The following is a 24,756-nucleotide window of genomic DNA, read 5'->3' as shown; positions in this document are numbered from 1 at the left end:
TCTGTTTCTTCAAAACCTCAAACTTTCTTGTTGAGGCAGTTTCATTTCCCACACCTAAAGCTAACAATAGGTAAGTATTACTGAAGAAGGAATCAGAAAACAGATGTATTCCTCCCTCAACAGCACCTGAACAACCCTTTCTGTGATGCTGTCTAGATCAACAAACATACAACAATCTGATGGCCTCAAAATGGAAAGGACTAAGAAAAGCCGCTCTGGAATACCCCGTTGTATGGTGGTGGAAGCATTTTCCTCTTGCAAGGAACGTGTGGGTTCGTGTTCCCCTAGCAGAGGAAACAGACAGATTGTCTGCCATACTCTAGATAAATGCCTTAAATGTTTATAGTGAATAAAAGAGAATCCACTTCTCTTCTGTTCTCCTCTTACCTGAATCCACCCCAGAAAAAAAATGTTACAAGTCTGAGAATATTTGCTTTTAAACCTCATATTAGCCTAAAGGCTACAACATAGTTTATATTATAAATGTGTGCAATGCAACAAAAGGACTTTGCCCCTTGGTGGCAAATCTGTAAATAAAATACAAATCAAAAATTATTTATCCTGTTTTAGACAACCACTCTAACTCCTAAAAAGCAGTTTTGCTTAGGCAAACCCACACCATTGGCAAAATACCTCTGGAATCTGCATATGCACCAATAATAGCACAATGAAATCACCATTTCTGGGATTCATTAAACTTTTATTTGTTTGATATACTTTTAAACAGTATGGTCTTAGCATAGAATAAACTTCACTTTATACAACATTGCTTTTTCTTCTACTCTGACATTATTAATTTCAATTAATTCCACACATGCTGCTTTGACCCTGTCAGTAAAAGAAATAGATTGCAAGTATTTCCAAGAAATGAAGCTGAGTGGACACAGCAACAACAACAACAATAATGTATGGTCGCAGGTAGATTTCTCATCTGATATTCCCCTTTGAGCCTGCTGAATGCTGCCTGCGCAGTCCCACACACGCTTCCCACAGCCTGACTGAAAACTTTCTGGTGGGAATAAATTGTCTAGCCAGACTGGTAATGGGAAGGTGATGCTAGCCGTCTAACAAGCATTTTCCAAATCATTGAAAACAAAGATACTAAAAAATGTGCTTTTAAAGTTAAAAAAAAAAAATCTAACTCAACATATTCATAAAGTCTCTACTATTATATTTTATATTACGCAGCTCAATATATATTTTATATTATATTGTGAGCCCAATGACTTGCATTACACTAATGCACACCATATACAGATATGTTCCTGATATGAAAAATAACCTTTCACTTTCGTTAGGATTTTGTTACAAGATTGAACTGCCCTTACTGATAAAGAACATAAAGTAAAATAAAGTAAAATAAAATAAAATAAAATAAAATAAAATAAAATTAAATTAAATTAAATTAAATTAAATTAACAAAATTGGGACGCTTGAAGTATTTGAAGTAGTCTCACTTCAAAATATCAGCCCTTGGTTCTTGTTACACCTTTTCTGTTACATTAAAGAGTCTCTTACTACTTGCTATTTTCTCCCTGTGAAGGTACTTAAACATTGTAATCAAGTCACTTGTAATCTTCCCTTTGGTAAGCTAAACAAATTGAGTGCTTTAAATCTTTTGCTGTGAGGCATTGTCTCTGGCTCTCAAGTACCTCTTTTCTGCATTCTTCAGTCTTACATAATTTTTAAAAATGTGAGCTCTGTCAGTGTCCTAAAAATATTGAGATTGAAAATACCAACTGAAACAATTGTTATTGTAATTCACAATAATAAAATACTAAAATAATGATGACTAGACGAAGAAAAAAAGAATAATAATGTTTTTAAAAATGCAATAGCTTCCAAATATATCAAATTGGAACATATATCTGACTAGTCACATGGCTACTAATATACTAATTGGAATATACTAATTATTGGCAATGTGTATGCTTAAAACAAGAACTTTCAACCTGGAGTTTATTCTGCTTATTGTGAAGCTACATTTAGACCTACTGTTGTCAACATAAAAGATCAGTACCAGCATTATATGGTCTGTTGTTGTTTAAGCAGAAAATAATTGGGGGGGAGGAATAAAAAAAGAAATTTAATTTATATCCAAATACAGCAAATTGAAGAGTTCATTAAAAAAATGGCAGAATAAATTAAATTATAGAAAAGCCTTCCTAAAAGCCAGCTAAATTGCCATACAATTTGGATGCTGCTCTGCAGGCTTTGAGGCTGTTAGTCTGCTAATTTAAAAGGTTTAAACCTATTTATTGCTAATGAATGTGCTATTCTGACAGCTCTAAAGACAGAAATATTCTATTTATCTACAGGATGGGTACAGCAAAAGAACATAAGTATGGCTATACTGAGTCAAATCAAAGAGCGGAGTTTCTTTCTTATAGTGAAGATACTTAACAGTAAAATGACACTTGCGTTTTATTTCCAAATACTTATTTCCAGTTACGTACATGCCCGTGCTTGAAGAAACAGAGGTAAAAGAAATAAATAAAGAATTACTAAGCTAATTACTGTTAGGTAAGGAAGTTATCAGTTTTGTAAGGCCATAAGTTTGTGGTTTTTTAGCAGTCCAGTGAAATTTCAAGCATACAGGCTGATACCGAAACCTCCAGTGAATGCAGTGCTGTAATTGTGCAATAAGTAAATAGGTAAGTAGGCAATTACAAGTGATGCAAAAACCTTGATAAGTCTTTTTTTTTTTTTTTTTTTTTCTTTAAACAGGAATGTCCATCTGGATAGTTAGAAACAGTAAAGAAAAGGATGAATAGGGGGCTACTGATGTGCAACAGATAGGCAGGCAGGCATTGTGTACAACAAAGTACAGCGCTGTTTTTTTCAAATGCTCCAATCAGAAATACTGGAAAAGAAACTAATGACTTGAGGAAAAAGAAGTCCACAAGATAGCAAAGATGTAAGAAAAAGCTTTTTAAAACTCCAGGAACTACTGTTGTTTCTATAATAAAATTCATATGATGTATCAATGAAGGAAAACAATCAAACAAAAGAAACAGCTAGGAGTACATCTTCAGTAATATCACAACTGGAGAGGAATGAGAATGAAAAATTCAAGAGACAGAATATGCAAGATGCTTAAGACTGCAGAACGTGAGAAGTTTCTAATTACCCAGGCAATAAATGCTCATTAATAACTGCAAAATTAATACATTCAAATGCAAATAGAAATAGATTCCCTTGAACTACTCAGATTTCATGAATCAAAGTAATTATGATCTTCTCTGAGATGGAAATCTCTCATCAGCCCTTAAAAGGGATCAGGTTGCACCTTCAACTAAAACATTTCATCTCAGATTACTAAAGAATGGATTAAATAAGAAGAAATTTGGCAAAAGTAATAAATTTTATATAAGTGTGTGTATATATGTGTGTATATATATATACAAACACACGTACGTATATATACACACTTGGGATATATTAGATACTAAGAGTTTGTTTATGCAAAAGCCCATTTTAACTGCTCTTGAAACAAATACATTTAACCTAATACAAAAAACTGCCTGGACCTCATTTCCACATTATTGCAGTATAATTAAACTTTTAAAGTATGACGCAAATTCTTTACAAGTAAGTGTTGGCCTATCATACAGCTAGCTCCAAAACTAGCCTCTGTGCAGGTAAAACCCTGAGAAGACATCTCAACATAATCATAGTATAGATTAGGACTTTTGTAGAAAACACAAATACGCTTATGACTAAACAAAGGACTGCTTCTGGCCTACTCTAAAAGATGAAAAAAGAACTACCAAATATGCCTATTAAGACCTGTGAATAAAAATCCAAAAGGAGAAAATAAAAAGCTAAGGGTTGATGTTAAAAAGTACCTTATTTGCAGAGGAAGCAGAAGACAGATATAAAGGGAGCATAGCTAAGAAATAGTGAAGATGCTGTGCTATTTAGGAAAAAAAAAAAAGGAAAGGTCATAATGAAATATCTCTATCCCATCATAACATTTTTTTAACCATTTATCCTTTGGTATCTGTACTGTTACTTCTGGAAAAATTTAGGTTTTCTTTACCAGCTTAGATCTACTTTGCCATGGCCCAGTCTCACCAGAGAGGATGAACAATGCTCTCTGTGTACTCTTTGGTCTGGTAGGAATTTGGGCCAGGCCTTCCCAGTGACTAAAAATTGCTGACTTTTTTGGCAGTTGCTGCTTCTTCCTCCTTCAGCAACCTTGTCTAGCAAGTCAGTCCTGCTCAGTGAGGTACAAACTAGAGAAATGTGTTGTCAGGTCCATTTGCTAACCGTTAGCAGTTCCCCACTTTGCTAGAGCTTTGGATTGCTCCCCAAAGGTACTCAGCTTTCTCCATCGTTAAGCCCAAGTATTTAACTTGAGCATGCTGAGTGACTTGGCTGCTATCAGATATTCCTTTAATGGGTGTTCTGACAGTGGACTGGGCAAGATCCAACCTACTGTCTGCTGAACTTAAGAAAACAAATACAGTGCTTATATTTTACCTAACAGAGCATACAACTCCCCCCTAAAATCGTAAGGACTGCACTCAATAGAAGTTTTCCTTTCGGGGGAGAATTGAGATGTCTACCAGTTTCCTTAAACTAATTTCCTCCAAGCTACAGCCTTCTTCAGAGAATAACGGAACAACTTCATATTTCTTTACTAATTTCTGTGGCCAGCAACTTTACCCATGAAGTGTAACTTTTCAGCAAAAATGTAGAGTTTGTCCTTAGCTCTCTTACCTGAGAGCTTGTCCTGGTTTCAGTTGGGAAAGAGTTAATTTTCTTCCTAGTAGCTGGTATAGTGCTGTGTTTTGGATTTAGTATGAGAATAACATTGATAACATGCTGATGTTTTAGTTGTTACTAAGTAGTGCTTACACTAGTCCATGACTTTTCAGCTTCCCATGCTCTGCCAGGTGCACAAGAAGCTGGGAGGGGGCACAGCCAGGATAGTTGATCCAAACTGGCCAAAGGGCTATTCCATGCCATATGGCGTCATGCTCAGTATACAAACTGGGGGGAGTTCACCGTGGGGCAGCGATCACTGCTCGGGGACTGGCTGGGTGTCAGTTGGTGGGTGGTGAGTGGTTGCATCACTTTGGGTTTTTTTGTTTGTTTTTCCCTGGGTTTTGTTCTTCTCTCTCTCACTATTTTTATTTTCATTACTATTAAATAATAATAATAATAATAATAATAATAATAATAATAATAATAATTATTATTATTATTATTATTATTATTATTATTATTCCAATTATTAAACTGTTCTTATCTCAGCTCACAAGTTTTCTTACTTCTGCTTTTCAGATTCTCTCCCCCCATCCCCCTGGGAGGGGGGAGGGTGAGCAAGCAGCTGCATGGTGCTTAGTTGCTGACCGGGGTTAAACCACGACAGAGCTTAGCTATGCTACCCTATTGCGCAGTAGGGAGTACTGAAGTGTAATGCAAATTATCAGAGTATACAGGTAATTTTGCAGGAAATATCAATCAAATATGAGAGTAATTTTCAAAGCAATTATCAGAGAAATAGGTTAGTGCTTTTTCATTGTTCATGAAAAATTCACAAGAGTGTATGTACTTTCTGGGCTATAGGCAAGCCAACATATTTTTGGAAAACAATACCTAAGGCTCTTAAAACTATTTCTTCATAAACTTCAGGAGCTATCATAGGCTATATATGAGTGGCATCAAGGTTGCAGGAATATGTCACTCTCCGTGTTGCTAAAGAAAAGTGCTAATAAATGCTGGTCTCAAAATTTCCACAAAGAGCATAGCAAATCACAGGTACAATCTGTCTGTGATTTCCAAATGACCAAATTCATATTACTGATAAGAAAACAGAAAACTTTGTTAATTTACTTGGTCAATATGTCATGTGGGGGTGGGAGGAATCACCCTTTTTTTATGCTCATGAACATACAGGGTGCTAGCCCTTGCTATTTTATTCTGTTTCAGCTGAAGTTCACATTACCTTCAGATACGACTAGGATAAAATTACCAATTACATATTCATATGTCGTCTTGATTACTAGAGCTGACACATGTTTAAATTCGCAGAGTGTGAATCATTACCATTACAACACATTAATAAACTGTGGCTGTTCATATGATGTGTACCTTAAACCCACAATACACACAGGATAAAATGCATTGGCTTAAGCATCCTTCATTAATGCTTTTTACATCTAGGTTAAAAGTCAGGGCATTTATAACAGACTAAGCACGTGCACATAGTCAACTCATGTAGCTATCTCTTATACTGCAATAGCCCAACCGTATCTGAACTCTTTTCAGTCATTCTTAGTTGTGAGGAAGACAGAGAAATGCACCTGCCAGTAGAGAGGGAACACGTCCACCATAGAACCATTTACACTTTGAAATCAAACCAAGCTTACAAACAAGGTTACAGCTAACTGATCAGAGAAAGTAAGCTAGGGAATACGCAACCAAATGCCATACTAAGGAAATGGGAACCAGGGAAAAGGTGTGATATTTTCTAGTAATAACCACCTCTTGGGTTATGTAAAAAACAACATTTTCTAGTTCTACACAAAGTAAGTGTGCTGCATGCAAAAAGAATACAATGTCTTTGAAGAATTAAGCTCTGAAAACAAAAGTAATTGGTTGCTCCCTTTTAGGGCTGTTTAACAGCCACAAGAAAGTGAAAATAGTCAGCACATGTTAGGGTCTTTGGTCTACACAGTCTTAGCTGACTGAAAAGAGCATTAAACATGTTCCATGCATAAAGAATGTATCTGGCCATCCCAAAGTGCTGGACCCAGCGTGCAAGTACATATACCATTAGGTCCAGTCTCAGGAAGGCTTTATAGGTCATGCGCAGTATTCATTTCAGAATGATCTACAAGGGTTATGCCAACTAGGTCATAGCCAGCTGGCAGATCTACTAGAGCAAACACTTTATATTGTACTCAGGAGTAATTTCTTTATTAGTTGAGAGATAATTAAGAAAATTAAAGGACTCACAGAAACATTCCAAGCCATTTTGTTGCATCTGCAAACAGCATACTTTCTTCCAAAATCCATTTCTGACTTCATGCTTTTGGTAAGCTTTACGAGAGAAACCTATTAACTATGCATCAGATATTAGTAACAGCTTTTTTTTTATTCATCAGTAATTTATCTGATCCTTTCTGAGTTTAAATACATTACACTAGCAGCTTATATGCCTTATCCAACCACAAAGTTTTTCCCATCTTTCAGTATTTGAATGCCTTAGGATTCTGTTCAGGCATAAGTCTTATTTCCTATATGTCTTTTATATCTTGGAAAAATTCTATCTGCCATCTCATTTCTGACTCTACTTTGTGAAGATTGAGAGTAAAGAATTAAATGTAAACTTTGATAGCAAGGCTTCACTCTTCTATCAGTAAATGAGTCAGATCACCTTTTAGATGCCCTAGTTTTAAACCTCTTTACTGAATTCTTTAAAATCGTCATGGTACAATAGCTCCCAAATCTATTGCCCTTTGGACCTTCCAGAGTTTTGCTTAGAGGTTACAGTATAATGCAATGATATGCAAAGTGCTGCCAGTAAATGGGTCCCAGAGAGGAATAAGATAGAACCTAGAAAAAACTGTGCACACAAATAAAAGTAAGAATGTAGTCTTTTAGGTTGTAAGCATATAGGAAGTAATGTGAGCCTTTTATCACCCAGAGGCATTTCCTTCTTGCAGTTGTTTCTAACCCTAATCAGAGAAAATCAGTGTGACACTCTTTTTCTAAATGGACATTTAGACATTTTCTAAATGGACATTTTCACATCTCTGTATTAAACAAGAAACCTGTAATAAATCTGTACAAGAAATTGAGAACTTGGAAAGTAAATTAGTAGGTGTTTGTGGTTCCAACTAATGCTTACAAAAGAAATAAAACATCACAAAACAGCAACAAAAAAAGGTTACTTGCAGTAAAATAACACTTTCACTAAGTACCTCATGAAGAAAAACACTCTTTAAACTAGCTCCACTTTTAATGCAGAAATAACTGTTTTATCATCTGTTTTTAGGAACTAATGGTGACTATCTTATCATTTCTCTTGGAGCAAAGCGGGAAAAGGATCACAAGAGAAAAAACCTAATATAGACAAGCAAATCCAAAAGCTATATTTGGATTTTGAAAGAAGTCAGTTAATAATCCCAACACTAAGCCGTCCTGATTTACTGTATTAGATATACAAAACAAGCATGGTAAAATAGCATACATTTAGAAGTTTGATACAATATTAAGAAATAACATATCTGGAAGCAGCACTCACAAATGGCATAAACTATTAATTTCATAATGTTTTTAAAACCTCATACATGCTGGTACCTTCTAAACTTATCATTACTTACTAACTTCTTTAATTATTTAAGAATAATAGAAAATTACCTTAAGTATTACAGGCCACATTTTCAAAGGTGCTAAAAGCTCAGAATGACTGGTTGGACTAAAGCAAGATAGGTGTTACATGATGGAGATCTTTCACTGGCTTCCAAGATGCTCAGGCATTTTTATAGGCCACTGTATGCATTTAGAGAACTGAGACTTTCAATATCTGAACATTATACCCCTCTTGAGTCTTGCAATATCTCAAATACTTGCTGGGCATATTTATACAATGGGGTGTGGGATGAGCATTTCATGATGACCACCAAAATGCAAGCAAGAGCTGTTCAGCTAAAAATGAAAAACAAAAACAACAACTAAATTAAAGAAAACCCTAATGTACCACCGTAGGGTACGTTAGGATCCTCATGTACTACCCTACAGCTCAAATGCAGCTTACCAGGCATATCTGAGTGGCCCACTGAAGGAATCCAGTACACAAGGACTAAGACATGAAAGAGAATCAGGCTTTTTCTCTTCACCTGATGCATTCACACCTACTGCATAGCTAATTTTCTGGTCCACCTATTTGATAGTTGTCTCCCTTCCAAAAATTATTTAAGAGCCGTAGCTGATGTTTCCTCACCTTTTGCTGCTTCTTGTGTGTAACATTCTAAAAAAGAAGATAATTAAGAATATCTGGATAATACCTTTTGTGGACATGGAAACTGAGGCTACATCTATTTTATGGTATTCACTTTTAAAGTGAGCAAAGGTATTAACCTATAACATGAGCAAAGAAACAGTGGCAAAAGTCAGTAACAAGAGGTTGCAAGGAATAGTGAAACTGAATAAAGAGAAAAGAGATATGGCTTGAACATCTCTCAGCAGTTTATTGTGAAAATAGCTACAGTTAAGAATAAAACTTTACCTATTCAATCCATCTACTATGGTTTAGTTCCAGGAATAAGACTGAAGATATTCTAGATAATCCCTTGATAATTAAAAGAAAGAATAAACCATGCAGCATGATTTTTAGAAACTTTCCCCATTTTTTAAGTTCACATTATTGCATTCATTTGTATTCAGTTCTTTCTTCAGTCTGTTTTCATTTAAATATTCTCACTGAGAGATTGTCATACTAAGCTGCTCTCTTCTGTACAATGTTCGTGCCATTTTCTTTGCCTTAAATACACTTTGAGGTAACTGTTAGTGACAAAGCATAGCAATTATTCCATATGGATGGTTTTACGCACCATCACAGTAAACATCTGATTTGATCCAACTCCCAAGGACACACCCTAGTCATTAATTGCAGCTCAGCCTATTGCACCTATTCCCTGAAGGCAGCACAAGATCCATTGTTTAGGTAGAGGGACTCCTGATGATAAAAGCATCTCAAATCAGCAAGATCATAAACGTACCAGTGCTTTTGAATCAGATACATTATACCTGGAAGCAAGATATTTTGGAGAGGAAGCCCTCCAAAATTTGTGTAATTGGCACTTTGGTTGACTTAATATAGCTTAGTTATACTGTTATTTCCAACGTGATGACAGCAAAAACTTTAAACACTCTGTACTGTCAGTAAGGATGAAACTTCAGCATGCTTAACATTTTTGTCTCAGTGAAATAAGAGGATGCAAAACGCATTCAGCATTTTGTATGATTCAGCTGTATAACTACAATACAGAAAATGGAGAGTCAATGGCATCATTGAAAAAAAAATCTGCCTCTGTCTAAGTTGCAGTTATAAATTAGAAGAACAAAATTATTCCTTTTTACGTAGGAATATTTCTACTAACTCACCGTAACTGAACAGATCAAATTCTCTACTTTGGAATAAATTCTGCCATCGAATGCCTTGTAAGAATTTCAAAGCAAGTATTATTATTTGCTTGTAATTTATCAATTACAAACTGATGAATTCTCAGTATGCTTCTCATCTAAACCTTTATTATTTTATAATAATAATTTAGTTTTGTGTAAGTTTGTCAGTGTGAATGCATGTTTTGCTTGGATAGGTTTTATTCCATATATAAATTCTTCAATCCACAAAAATAGAAACAACACTTGCAACGTTATTAATTTTCATCCTGGTAAAAGTGGATAGGATCCCTTTCTATCTGTTTAAAGAGCATAAACCAGCACCTGTTTGCATATTTTACTACTGTATTCACCAACACCATTTGTGGCGCTCTCAAATAAAGTCGAGAGAGAGAAAAAATTAGTTTGCTGGTAACTTGTGCTCCCTCTGCTGGCTGAATAAAGCATGAAGAGCAAGAGAAAGCATAACCATTGGGGCAGTATTACAAATGCAGAATTATTATTTAAAATTTGCTAGCCACACTAAAAATACCACATAAAAGATAATTTGATTCTAATTTGTTTGTAAGAGGATGAAATGTATATATTTGGATTGGGTTTTCATTTGCCCTACTGCATATTTACTAAATCAGACAATGTATCCATGATTTCCAGCTATGATGGCTTGTAAACATTACCAGTGATTAATCAGATAGTCATTTGAGTCAGCACAAAGTAATTTCTCTCCATTAGATTAAATATGTCACACCCTGTCAATTAAAAATCCATTTAACACCAACCCAGCAATAATAAGCATTTTGGAACGAGGCACCAGAAAAGCTATTTGTGACTAAAATTCCCTATATATAGTGTAGGAATTTGGCTTAGCATTGCAAATAAATTTATTCTTCACTATAAATTTGCCTACAGCAAGAACTGTAAAAGACAAATTTTCCTTTTATTATAACATTTCTGTAATGGATTTTTAACACAGCACCACCAGATAGCTGTAAGCATTAGTTCATTTTCATGGTTTTGTAAGAATTATTTCTTATTGTTTGTCTCTTTGGGTACCAGCAGCAACACCCACATTAAAAAAGCGCTAAACCCTAAGAATATAAATTCATCCATATTCCCTCAAATGATTATGATACCACGAACACAGATGAAATGTGATCTTTAATGTTCTTTTTTTTCTTTTTTTCTTTTTTTTTTATTTCGATAACAACTAATACATTCAACTAATACTATCACAAAATGTGAGCATATGTAATTGTTTATATGCCATTCTGAGAATTTTAACTTTATCTGGAATCATAAGCAAGAAGCACTGACATAAAGATTTGAATGCTGGAGGCATTCTTTCACTTTAAAAAAGATGACAAACCAAAGTGCTGTGGAAAAAGGTATTATGTTCAGGAGAAGTTTTTGTCTTAATTTCAATTGTCAACAATTTCTGTCAGGAATTCTTAGGAGCAAATGATGAGTATTTGCTTTATTTTGAATTTGTGTTAATTACTTTTGTAAATACCTAAACATTTCTAGAACAGAATTGCATAGTTGCTTGGTTCACACACTACCTATGACTATCACATTGATGTGGGGACAATTCCTTTAAGTATTTCCACAGATGTGGACTGATTTATGGCCTTGTGAGTTAGTTGAGCTACTCAGCAAGTGTCAGTTTTGTCTGAAGCTGCAATTAATGTGATAATTAAGGGAAACTGAACCAAATTTCAACCAAAAGATACAAATAACTTTCAAAACTTTCTGACCTATGCAAAAAATACCTGAAGGAAGATCAATGAGATCACAAAGCCTTAATAGGAAAGCAAAGCTAATACAAATGGTATAGCCATGACACTGCTAAGATCTGAGCATATTCCACACTATTCACTACCCAGAAGTCTGCTGAGGACCCACTGCACTGCCCTAGGACAGAGGCACTGCCTCAGTGTTAGTAGGTGTCATGTTGATTTGTATTTTGTCAGAAAGCAAGAAGACACATAGTGAAAAACAGCAGTGTAAAAAGACGTGTTTAGCAGGAATGCAGAGGAAAACTACATTTAAAAAAAAAAATCCAACAAAAAACCACCCCAAAAATACCCTGAAGAGACAAGTGGGAGTCAATAGGCAGAATGAAGTAAAATCGCCTGTCTGATCTGTCTCATGACCCACATGACTAAAGACTGTTTCTTTTGCGTCACTGAGCCAAATGGCACAGCCTCTACATCTCCAAAGGCACTGTTCTTTGACTAAAAGGATGATAACATTAATTTTTCTTTGCGGAAGAAACATTAATTCATCGTTGTTTAAAGAACATTCCCCCCATTCTAGCAGGTTTTTCAACACGAGGCAATGATGAGGCTCTAGGAAACTGTGCCAAAAATCCTGTTCAGATTAGATAATGTCATATTGAATGCTGAGCCTTCTCGCTAGGATTCACTGCATATTAATTCCTGACAAGGCCATTTGGGTGCAATCCTGTAAAGTGCCTGTGGAATGGGCAACTCCTGGAGGGAAGGACAGCATTTTGAAATCAGCAATTAAATCTGAATTTAGCTCTAAGGATTTAAGAACTTTATTTCATCTAGATCAGAGTCCTGTTCTTTGGTGTCAGAAGGTATTTGTGACTGTTAAAAGCAAGAATGTAAAATAAGGGCCTGGATTACCCACAGCTTTAGCCTGGTAGGCAGAGGGTAGTCAGACATATGCCGCCTTCTTTCCCACAGATGCTGCGATATTTCTGGATTAGGAGGAGGGGATATATTGGCCCCTAACAGTGAAAGAATTGGCTTGAGGCGCTCTGACACAATGGGGAGTTTATCTTTCACAATGGAGAGCGATTTTCTCTCCGTCGCTAAAAAGTTTACGGTTAACTGGGATTATATGCAGTAATTCCAACGTTATCATTTTGTATTGTAATTGTTATCTATTATTAATCCCTCTCACTTTGGAAAGTGATACAAGCATTTTACAAAAGGATATGTGTAATATTGTGTGTAATTTTTGTACAGTATAAACTGAAATGAATTTAAATAACAGGAGAATTTTAATAATGAATTTGTGTTTTTCCAAAGATGACAAAGAATTGACTGAAAGGGTGGAAGCTAAAAATAAACCAGTCATTGACAAAAACTGTGACTATCCTGAAACGGAACAAACTCTTGCTATATTCTGTTTTGTCTCAGAAAAACATTATTTGTAATATGAAACTGCTCAAACATTATCATCTATTAAAAAACCACTCCTAAATATGTTTTAAAACAGATTTAATATATTTTAAAAAATATAACTAACTTTAACTAATTTGTTTTTAAAAATACTTCAGAAAATAGAAGTAAAACTCTACGCTCCTATACCAATTACACAAATCATAACTGACATTAAAAAACACATAATACAGATTTTGAGGAAGAATCAAAACTATAAACATGTAAACAAGAGCTACTGGATTCTTAATTTCTTAAAGCTATATACATAAATCCTGAATTTGATTTCTTAAGTAACTACTTAAATTTACAAAAGTAGTGAAGAAATAATAGAACAATTGCAATTTTGAGATTATCTGATAAATGCCAGATATGCATCTACTGAAACTTGAAACTACATAAAGTTTAGGAGAATCTACTCTATAGAAATTCAGGTTTATTTGGAAAATAAAAGTTACTATTACTATTATCACCTACTAATAATTCAACAAAAATAACGTTGTACAATATTGTATCTTGTACACTATGTTACTATTTTTATTTATGGACCCTTATTCCTCATATTAATCAAGAAGCCATTGAATAGCTTACTTTTCTTTATTCTGTGCCATCAAATAATTGTAAAGATGGGACTCATCTTTCCACTCTTTTTCTCCCCCGCCTCAAAAAAAGGGAAAAAAAATTTAAGTTTTATCAGTATAATTTTGATAAAAAGACTTTTTCCAAGTTAAACAGACACTGCAATTCAACAGCAATGACAAGGAGAAGGCTGCAAACACTCAGTTATATACTAAGCAGACATTTGACTAATATGAAAAAGTTTTTCATTTCTTTATTTCTTAGTCAGATAGACACGGAGTCTGAAGATGCAGGTACCTTTCCTTCACATCACTGCTCAGAGAAGGAACACTGTTGATCTCTTTGCTGTTGCCCAAGACTTTTTTCTTCCTGGTAGCCCACAGTTAAATGTACCACTAATACTGGACAATATTCTCAGTTTCCCTAATCTAATGAAAAAATCATGACCTACCCATTCAGCCTTAATAAGTATCATGGCCTACCACCTTTTGTTGTCACTTCAGCTGTATTTATTGTTATGTAAATGAGACGAGCTCACAGAAAATTTTAGTGAGCAAACCTCTGAAGATGCTAAATACTTAATTAGTTAATCCCTGACAGACATATAGTGGTTGAGTAGCTACCCACTTGTGTAAAATGTACCCTCTATCAATATACCAAATTAAGTAAAGTATATACACTTACTACTGATCATGCAAAGACAACAAAAAGTAATCTTTTTTTATTTTATTTTCTGTTTTGATCTGAACAGAGCAGGTTTTAAACAAACAAACCAACAAAGATTTGTTCATGTTGTTTTTTGGTTTTACTTTTTATCTTGCCTTGCTATTATTACCATTTTGAAGTTTATCATGACAGAAGTCTAAATTAAGGGTCTTTTCTGGGTTTTTTTTGTTGCCTTTTTTTACCCAGTTATGATAGGAGTTAGCAATCTCCTTCAGCATCCACAGATTAAAATGATAAATGCCAGGGATTAAGCACAGCCGATTAACAGTCTGTGTCCTCTTCAATCTAGCATTTCCACTGTAGATAAACCCATATTCAGACTGAAGTTATAATAAACAGACTGTCCTCAATATCATTTCCCTAGATGACCTCCTCAAAACTGACATTCAAGTATTCTTGTGGAAAATTACAATTTATAGTAACTGGAAAAGCAGACAAGACAACTTATACCCACACAAATGATTCTGAAGATCAAGCAAAATGTTTAGAAAGCAACTTCAATAAAATGATAATTTTACTATAAATATTTTATTTCAGTTCTCAGTAATTTCTTACAATTATAAGTTTGACATGTAAAACAAAAGCAGTTTGCTAAATTTTATCTTTATTGCTTGTATTGTGTATCTATAAAATAACTGCATTATTATTTATACTTATTATGAACAAAAAGCCCCCCATCTCCATGGGTTATAGTGGTTGTAATTCTTTTCCTTCCAAAGGCAAAGGAAAACAAACACTGAAATTCTCCAGCTACTCTAGATTCTCTGAAATGTAAGTGTTACTCTAAGGAAAGTGTCAATACAAACCATTTGTCCAGTGAACAACAGCAAAAGAATAAAAATCCATATGGACAGAACTGCAAAAACATTCTGTTGGGTATGTGTTGTGATTTCTATTATAAATAATATTTTCAAATGAGATGAAGAAAAAAGCTCCTAAAAACAAAGTCACTTTTTGCTTTGTAGGAAGTTTTTAACATGGAAAGTTCTGACAGGATTCTGCTGCTATTTGACATTTGAAATCCAGAATCTTACGGGTCAAAACAAAAGCTATGATCAATACAGATATAAACTGTGTAACAGGACATTTTAATTTCTTTACCTAGATGCTCCAACTATTTTAAGGAACTACAGAATTTTGTGTAATTTAATTTCAGTGTACTTCTTTAGACTGAAGCAACAATATTTCAAACTATTTTATTATAAATAACTAATCTTATCTACCTAGTTAAAGGGACTGTATTCTGCTTTTATTTCCATTAGTTTATACTGGCAGAATTCCAGTGAAGCAATTCTGAAATCTGATGAATGCATGTGAGCATTTATTCTTCAATTCTTTATTCAAAGTACATGATCAAAACTTGGTTCTCTTTGATTAAACCACGCAAGTGATAAGAAACAGATCATGCTATATAGTGCAAAAAAAACCCCCAACAAAACAAAACAACCCACGAAATCTGAGCTGCATTTTGATTAGTTATTCACTAGAATTGGTTTAAAGTAAGCACTGCATGTGAACACAGTTAATTCATTAGAGCTGTTCATCAATTCTTTTTAACAAAGTTGAAAAAAAAAACAGAATAAAATGATTCAGATTAAGTTTCATAGTCAGAACATTAATTAGGTCTGGATGATTCCATCAACCTTTTCTTTCAGACACAAGACAGTTTCAAAGCTCTTTTAAATAAATCTGTACTTGAGAAAAAATTGAAAATGTGTATTTAACTCAAAGTTGCTCACTTTGAGATCTTGCTTCAAAAACTAATTTCATGGTCTGTCTTCATAACAATGTACCTTATTTTTGCCAACTAAGACTCATATACTGAAGCATAATGTGTTTAATCAATCAGATTGTATGGGATACAATTTAAGGCTATTTATGTTTAGTATGATTTGGAGACACACTAATTCAGGAGATGTGATCTGTAGGTCAGTTCTCCTTAATCATCTTTATGAGCAGAAGGTTGCACATTTTCCTCACCAAAAAAGCCACACTGAGTTATGTTTAAGTAGTGATAAGATATACAGCATACAATTAAAACATCATGTATTCCATGTATTCATTTTTAAGTTTCTTGTTCCCCATTGAATCCTGTTAAAAATGCTTGTCACATTGTACAGGAATAATCTTGCCTTCAGCTCATCACTGACATCAAACCTTGTCTCTCATTCAGCTATATACTCTTTTATGCATGGGTTTATTTTTTGAAGAGGATATATAAAAGAAAATGAATTCCCTTTACATGCTATTTAGTGTAAAAAAAAAAAATCTAAAACCAGGAGGAAGAGTAAGACAAACACTTTTTGTGGAATTAAGTGGACAAAAAGGTATACAACAGGTAAAATTAAATTTATCAGTTGTTTCTATTTTCAAGATAACAGCAAATGCCATTAGCTACTACACGCAAGATGAGGAATTTTCTAGGTTGTTAGTCATTCAGCACATGGTATGTTATTATTATCCATTAATATTAAATGGATAGATAAATCCATATTTCCATCCATAAATCCAATAAATAGATATTAAAAATTCTTTTCCTAGACATTTGTATATATTTTTCCATGTCTAATTCCCTGTCTTCCTTAATTAATGGATGAAACTTCTTATTATTAGATTGGAGGAATATATGAATTTATTAAAACTGGGCTCTAAAATAAGACTGAGTTAGCAGAGCTGATATTCCTTCAGTGAGAACAAATAAAATCTTAACCTGAAATGCTTTCTTAGGGCAAACTTACCCTAGTGACTAATTAAAAGCTGCAGGATAAAATCCAGAACATAAACAAATTTGGGAAAGAATTATCTCTGTTATTATCCAAGGAGTAAGATGTAGTGCAATGAGACTGGAAGAGGGAAAGAACTGAGCAGAAAGATCTGCTCCTTCGTCTACACGCACATGCACACACACATGCATACACCTGCACACACAGAGTCCATACACACAGCTTTTCTTTCAGAGCACTTTTCCTTTAAGCAGCTTGGTAGTATTTATGTTTGCAGAGCTCCAGTATTCCCAAACCTTACCCCTTTATTTTTAGCTTTCAGGTTTTTGCTTGAGCTGATGAGAACAGGAAAAGAAGGTAGTATGTTTATTGCTGGCAAACAGCTTGGAAATTCTGAGTAAAGAAGCCAATCAAGGCAGAAGGATTATAATAATCAAAGTACAAAATTTGCATATTCAGAGTATGGTTACTGAGAAATAACAATGCCTTGGTTATGCAAATCAAACCCTCAGCTAATGTGAAGGGATTTGCATATCTGGGAGAAATCTGTCACGTTATGCATCAGTAACTACATTCTAAGTGGCTGAAAGAACTGGCTTTTAGCAGAATATTAAATATAATTGCTACTAGAATTTTTTATTTCCTTGTGATATAGAATAAACTTTACTCATTTGGGGCCTGATGAAAACAGGTCTTCTTGTCTATATAAAGCAATACCATTCAGAACCACAAAAGATACACTCAGCATGCCATAAAGCTAGAATTTTTAAGACTGACATCATGAAAACATTCAAAGAGTTGTGTGTTATCAATTGTGTCCATCCTTTTTGTCTATAGAAGGTGGTTTAAAGTAGCCCTCTTGAGAGGATTGCAGAAAACAAATGAAAGTTTAAGGCCACTTGTTCATCTCTGAATAATAAAATCATGTTTACTTCATTTTAAATTTAGTGAATGAAGAAAAACAAGTTGGACTGAAAAGTTTTATAGGTAAAAATCCTGGAAAAAAACTGCAGACTGGACTACTATAACAGCTTTCTATTATTTGTTTAAATCAAACAGTGTTAACAGTAGGCTCAGAGGTATAATAATATAAAGAAAAAATAATTAGGGAAATTCTCCTTTGAAAATGAGTATGTGGCAGTACCTGTACCATTCATGCATGGGAAAATAAATACGTTACTTCTAGTTAATGTTTATTTCCCCTTTCCTCTCTTGTGAATGGTGCTCGGCTGTAATTCAGATGTAAACTTAATGCTGGCTTATGCACCCTGGCCACTGCCTGCAAATTAAATTGCGGTTTAGTGTTACACTGAAACATGAGAGAGATTTCATGCAAGCATGTTCAATCTACAAAGTATTACTTATAATGTGTATTCAGAGGCATGATCCATTTCCAAAGATAAAACATGGAGGAAACTAAGCAAGATGCTTTGAAGACCTGGCTTCTACTCATGTGCAGAACTGGTGAGTGCGCTGCAGTGTGGTCCTTAAGAGTACTTACCATCCTCTGTGGGCACATAGATATTCAAATACAGGCAGTCTTCATTTTGATCTTGAACATATGTCACCACAGTATCCAGATTGGCCGTAAACCAGACTGGCAGCATGTCGTTGAGCAGTGACCTCTCATCTAGGTACTGCGGGCAGACAGCAGCAAACTGTGTGGCGTTGCGAACACCCGTCCAAGATGACGGTGGCTCTGGGGGCTGAAATCGCCTTTCCCCAGTCGGAGGAGAGGCATAAGGAACACCCAGGTACTGCTCCACTGGACCAAGGATCTCATTGGGCAAAGGTGTTCTTAAACCACGTATTTTGCCATAATTCGTTGTAACAACTGGGTATTGTGCTTGGCCATCGATGAGAGTAAATCTTATAGCCAGTGCAGTTATCCACAGGAGGAAGTTAGAATTCAACATGACACACACTGGAGTGAAGATCAAAGGCAGCCATAGGAGTCCCATTGGTTTCGACATTATTTAAATCAACATCAGCAGGGCTCTTTTTTCCACAGCCAGGAGAAAATGAATCAGTCAAGGAAAATTAAAACTAATAAAATTAAAAAGTAGTCAAAAGGAGATGAAGTGAGAGAAAACGTAACCTTGTTCAGGCAGTGAAAAACCAAAAGCTGATGTGTGGTAGGTGCCTCAGCTGACTGGCCGTAGACAAATCCCCAGGTCAGAAGAAACACGGGAGTGTTTGCCCCTAAGGCCCATCCCAGACTTCAGCGTTGGCTTAATCCTGGCAACGCACAGCACTTCCCAGCAAGTACCACAGGGAGAGAGCCACAGTTATTCCACTTCCCCAGCGAAATGGCTCCTTGCAGTGAAGTCCAGCCCACTCCACTCAGTCAGCCTGTGGCCAAGAGAAAACAAGCAATTCAAATCAACAGATCTATTCATATTGGCAAAAATCTAAAAAAAACCAAACCAAACAATTAAATTTACATACTACTTCCACGCCAACGCCCACCAATGTTTTATGAACTTTAGGCACCATGGTTAACTATATGTTTCCAAAGATACATAAGGTAAGAGAGCTGAAAATCGAAGCCACAAACTTGTCAGAGGTTGTATCACAAGCCAAACATTTCTGCTCCCGTATACACTTCCAAACCAAACCACAGCCCAAACATCGCTGCTTTCAGGAAGGGTATCACATTTAAGTGCTAGCTCCAGGGTATTTTCTGCCCTAAATAAACAGCATCTCCCTTTTAACCATATTTGTACTCCCACAGCAAGCATTCATTAAATGTTTTGCTACATTGGATAATCTCTCTTTGTTATGATATGAATTCTCTATGTAAGTATTTTTCACAGGTATGCCTACTTTTCTGTATGACAACCTAATTTACCTCCACCTAATTCAGAAATTCCAATTAATATAATAGCATTACATTAGTTCAAAGCAAGTGTGAGAACAGTTAGTCAAAATTAGATACAAAGTTATTGGTTTTCATATCTATTTTCTTTGTTCTATGTCTTACAAAAAGGAACAATGGAAACTGAAAAGAAAAAAGAAGTGTGATACAAACTCTCAAAAGTCAGACTTTGACCTACATAGTGTTACACCTATGTAACGTTACCTTCTTGCATGCTCCTACTTTTAATTTTTAGACAGAAAGCAAGTCATACAACAATTCTGTTAATTTTTAATGAAATACAAGTCACTCATATATATATGCTAACCACTACAAACAGTAAAAATAAACACATAGCACTTGTTAATACTTACATTCTTCTCCCTGCAGAAAGAAATTAGTTCCTTTTTACCCATTATTCAACTCAAAACGACAGATAAAGATTCCACAGCTAAAACAATCCTTGTTATAGGAAACTGATACAGATACTTTACATTCAACAGGATAAACACACATTTATATATGAAACATATATAAGTGCACTACCAGGTCCTGTTTTCAGTCAGGACTCTGTCTCATGAAGATATAAAATCAGTTTTCAAGAGCAGAAGACAACAAGGTAAGTAGCTATTGACAGTGATTTCAAATTATAAAACAAACCCACAAAAAAACCCCAAACAACCCAAAAACAACTACAGGAGACATCTATGCTGATTCTTTTAGACAAGGAAAGGCATCTGAAAGAAAGATATTTCATTCTCTCAAAACTCCTGGAATTCTTCAATGACTTCATTTTAGCACTCATACTGCAAAATTTTTGAATCACCTAAACACCAGAGGCCAGAAAAATATCAGATACATATTATTTATGGTGAACCAAAATTTCTATTGACATTTTCACTGGTAGATAATAGGCTCAGATGCTGCCTCCAAAGGACTTGCAACTTAAACGTAATTTCTGAAGGATGAATCAGTAACAGCTGTAAGTGTCATGTCCCCAAGAGCACCACCAGCCCTTGCAGGCCCTGCCAAGCCCCACCTGGGACCTGCCCCCACCCTGCCCATGGCCATAGGACCCTATTTCAACCCAGCCCGAGGCCATCAGTCCCTGCCTGAGCTATGTTACCAGAAGCCCTATGCCCAGCCCTGACTGGGTCCTCATGTCAACCTTGGACCTGACTCCTCACCCTGCCTGGCCTGATGATCGTTGGGCGGTGGCAGGGTCCTGTCCCTGTCCCCAGTCCAGCCTCGATGGGGTTTGCTTTAGGAAGATGCCCCATCAGCAAGAGTATTGCCCTGACAGCTCTGCAGTGCCCACAGCTCCTGGCTCATCCTCCTCCGTGGGGCAGCCCCACTCCAGCTGCTCCCTGGCACTCAGAGTGGTCAGCCAGCTACCAGTCACCTGAAATTCCTCCTCAAGAACTGCCTTCCCTTCCCATTTCTGCTGCCGTCTTTAACAACAGAAGTCAGCAGCAGGCAATTGATTTTGGGTAACGTTCCCTCATGCTCTCCCATCATGACTTTGGTACACTTTTCTGACCATGCAGCACAAAGCAGATTTTTCCAGTCATACCCAACTGAGGATTTAATCTGTGCTTAGGGAGGAGCAACAGATCCTATTCCCTTGACAGCCACACTGCAGAAGTTTGTAATAACATTATAAGAAAAAGAAATGTGGAATAAAGCACTGAGAAAATTGACAAGGTGGAAGGAAAGACAGTGATCCGGATGATGAAAAATGGGTAGAGAAAAAGCTTGTCTGGAGAAACAGCAAATAAAAAAACCCGAGGAAATAGAACAAGGAAAGAAAATGGGAATGACAAAGAAACAACAGTGAACACATTACCAGCATGGAGAGAACGAAAAATGACAACATGAAGGCAAGTGGAAATCCTCAGTTGATAAACATACTAGAGATAATATACAACTGTCAAAAACATGACTTAATAAATAATATTTATTCATACTAATTACAGGGTGTCTTTGGATCAAATATCTGGTTATATGCCGTTATTTTGGATAGAGTGAAAGGACAGGAAAAGGGAAACATTCATTATTGACCTGGAACTGAATTTGCTATCTGATTCCTTATCTAGGAAATAAGACCAACAAAGGTTAGCTCTGTGGGTATTAAATCCACTCATACAATGTGTTTTATTTTCCCCTGTACCTTAACAGGAGCATACACAAAGTTTTTATTTCTGGTTCATGCACACACAGACATTTAGATTTTAAGGATCTTGAATCCATAAAGAAACATACTGTTGGCTATCACACAGAATATAGCTAGTCCTCTCAGCCCCATTCTAACAGACCTACAGCCTTTGCTAACCAGTGCAAAGACATAAACAAACAGCAGATAGTGACAAGTGCATTAACACAGGCAAGGTATATACCGTAAAAGAGCAATTCTAAGATTATGTCAGAATAAAACCACTATTTATTGTGACATGTTCTGGTTATTAAAAGTTGTTGTTAGCCAGTTACATGGCAACAGAAGCAATCAAAGTTTTTAATAATTTCTTATTAAACAGGTCTCTTCAAAAAGTTTACATAAATAATACATAAATAATAAGTTATGTGTGACCACTGTATACAATAAGTCTTTAAACAGAAGTCTCATGAAGAAAATTGTTTTGCAAAGACAGTATTAGGCAGAAAACATCCCATTTTTCAGTTGGTTGACTTATTACTAGAGAAATTACCATTTTCATAAGGTTAGTTTCACACATGAAATACCTACACTTTCATACACAGAGAAAGATACATGGAATAATTTTCAGTAAGAATATCAAGAGATAAGGAAGAAGGCATGCTAGCTATACATTCATGAACTAGCTGATTTTGCTATGTGCATCATTAAAAAGGCTGGAAGATGTAAACAAAGTCACAAATTGCAATTAGAGATTAATGTTAAATAGAAAGCTGTATGCATTTCAGGATGTTTTTAGATATTATACCGAAAACAATTTGATGCACATCTATATGTATCCAGTCAGCTCTTTAATACACCTTTACATATCGAGTCTATGGGAAGAAAAGTACTTGTCATGTCTTTCTTTATTATCACTAATAGTGGTGTATTTTTTCCATGATTTTTTTTTTTTTTTACTGCCTCAAGTGTTAGAAAAATGTGTACAAACTTGCTTGCAAAAACTTGCTAGTTGGAAGCATCACCCACTCAAACAATCAAAAACAATCAATCCAAATAAAAATATTCAGTTTAAAATGGCAAGTTCTGGCAACACAACACACAAAGAGAAATCAAAGAAGATCTGAAATCACATACATTCATACATGACTTATTTATTGGCAGAGGAGTGTAATTTGAGGCTAATGAGACATTTATGGACTTTGAAGTAAATGCAGATTGAAGTTAACATGGATGTGCATCCATTAAAAACACCACTTGTGCTTGATTATAAATCTATGCCCCAAGCCACACAGAGAGATGCTTAAATAGTCTGTGAATCAGGCCTTCAGGGCTAACCTGATGGTTTCCAGGATCTGCAGTTAGCACTTTTTCAACTTGAGCAGATGAGTATGTCAGTAGCTCTATACTAATTCTGTACCTGCTGGGGAAATATGAGGCACCGCTTAAAAGTCCTCTTTGCTCCAGGGTAGAATAGCAAACTCTAAAGTGATTTCAAGTTTTTTTGACCTGCTTGTCCAGGTCATGGACAGTCACAGGAAAACCAAACACAAATATAAATTATACGAGCACAGGAGATTGAGGAGTGCACGGATTTCCTGGGGTTTCTCAGGCTTTATCTAAACCAACTAATGCACTACTGTGCACCTCAACTTTCAGTCACTGACCACTTTCAGTCTCTGTGGTCACTCAGTCTTACTTTCAGACCTGAATCTTCTGCTCAAATTCCCTGGGGCAAGGTTTTTGATGTGTACATAGGTCTAATCTCAATACAGAATCAGGGTTAAACCCCCACATACCCCTCTTTCTTTAGACATATGCTCTGAAAGCATACAGTTGGCTTGATTAGCTGAACCCTAAGTGTCACTGGCTAGTCACCAGAACAAAAATAAAATATAATGTAACCAACAAAACTTCAATTCTCCTCTTAGTGATATTTTGCATAGTATTTAATGCATTTCACAGAATATGGGGATTTCAAAAATATTTCATTTACCAAGAACATGAATTGTAGCTTTTATTCTTTCCCTTCTCTTCCTCCCTTGAAAGATATAATTTTGAAAGTTATGACGTAAAGTGGTTTTACGGTGGGTTTTGGTTTTTTTTTTTGGGGGGGCCGGGGTTGTGTGGTTGTTTTTTTTTTTTTTAATAAAAGTAATTAAAAACTATTATCCTGTTTTAAACATACATAAAACTCTATAATAAATTAATGTAGTGGCAGGAGACTGTAAATAAGACCTATGTGAGGCACAGCAATTTGTGAATACGCCTACAGTATCAATTTTAGCAACACATATATAATTTGGAACTTTAGCAGAAAACTAATCACACAGTTGTTTTCTGTAAAAGCTCTTCCCAAAGCAGGTTTAAATGCACCTCTACCTCAAA

At 35.4% G+C, this 24,756-nt stretch overlaps 1 protein-coding gene across 3 annotated transcripts in view; it reads right to left on the bottom strand.

The window, feature by feature from the left end:
- NLGN4X (neuroligin 4 X-linked) overlaps window positions 1-19,332 on the bottom strand; it is a 137,414-nt gene extending 118,082 nt beyond the window's left edge. For 2 of the 3 annotated variants that reach the window (XM_072852968.1, XM_072852977.1), the window contains exon 1: window positions 18,861-19,332. In XM_072852968.1, coding sequence (XP_072709069.1) covers window positions 18,861-19,332 — 472 coding nt within the window. Of the gene's footprint in view, window positions 1-3,427; window positions 3,449-18,860 lie in introns of all 3 variants that reach the window. The other variant, XM_072852987.1, reaches the window with a different exon arrangement.
- Window positions 19,333-24,756: the final 5,424 nt, after the last annotated feature.

This window comes from Ciconia boyciana, chromosome 1 (genome assembly GCF_034638445.1).
Source record: "Ciconia boyciana chromosome 1, ASM3463844v1, whole genome shotgun sequence".
NCBI lineage: Eukaryota > Metazoa > Chordata > Aves > Ciconiiformes > Ciconiidae > Ciconia > Ciconia boyciana.
The sequence above is the reverse complement of the archived record's forward strand: the minus strand, read 5'-3'. Positions and strand labels throughout refer to the sequence as shown.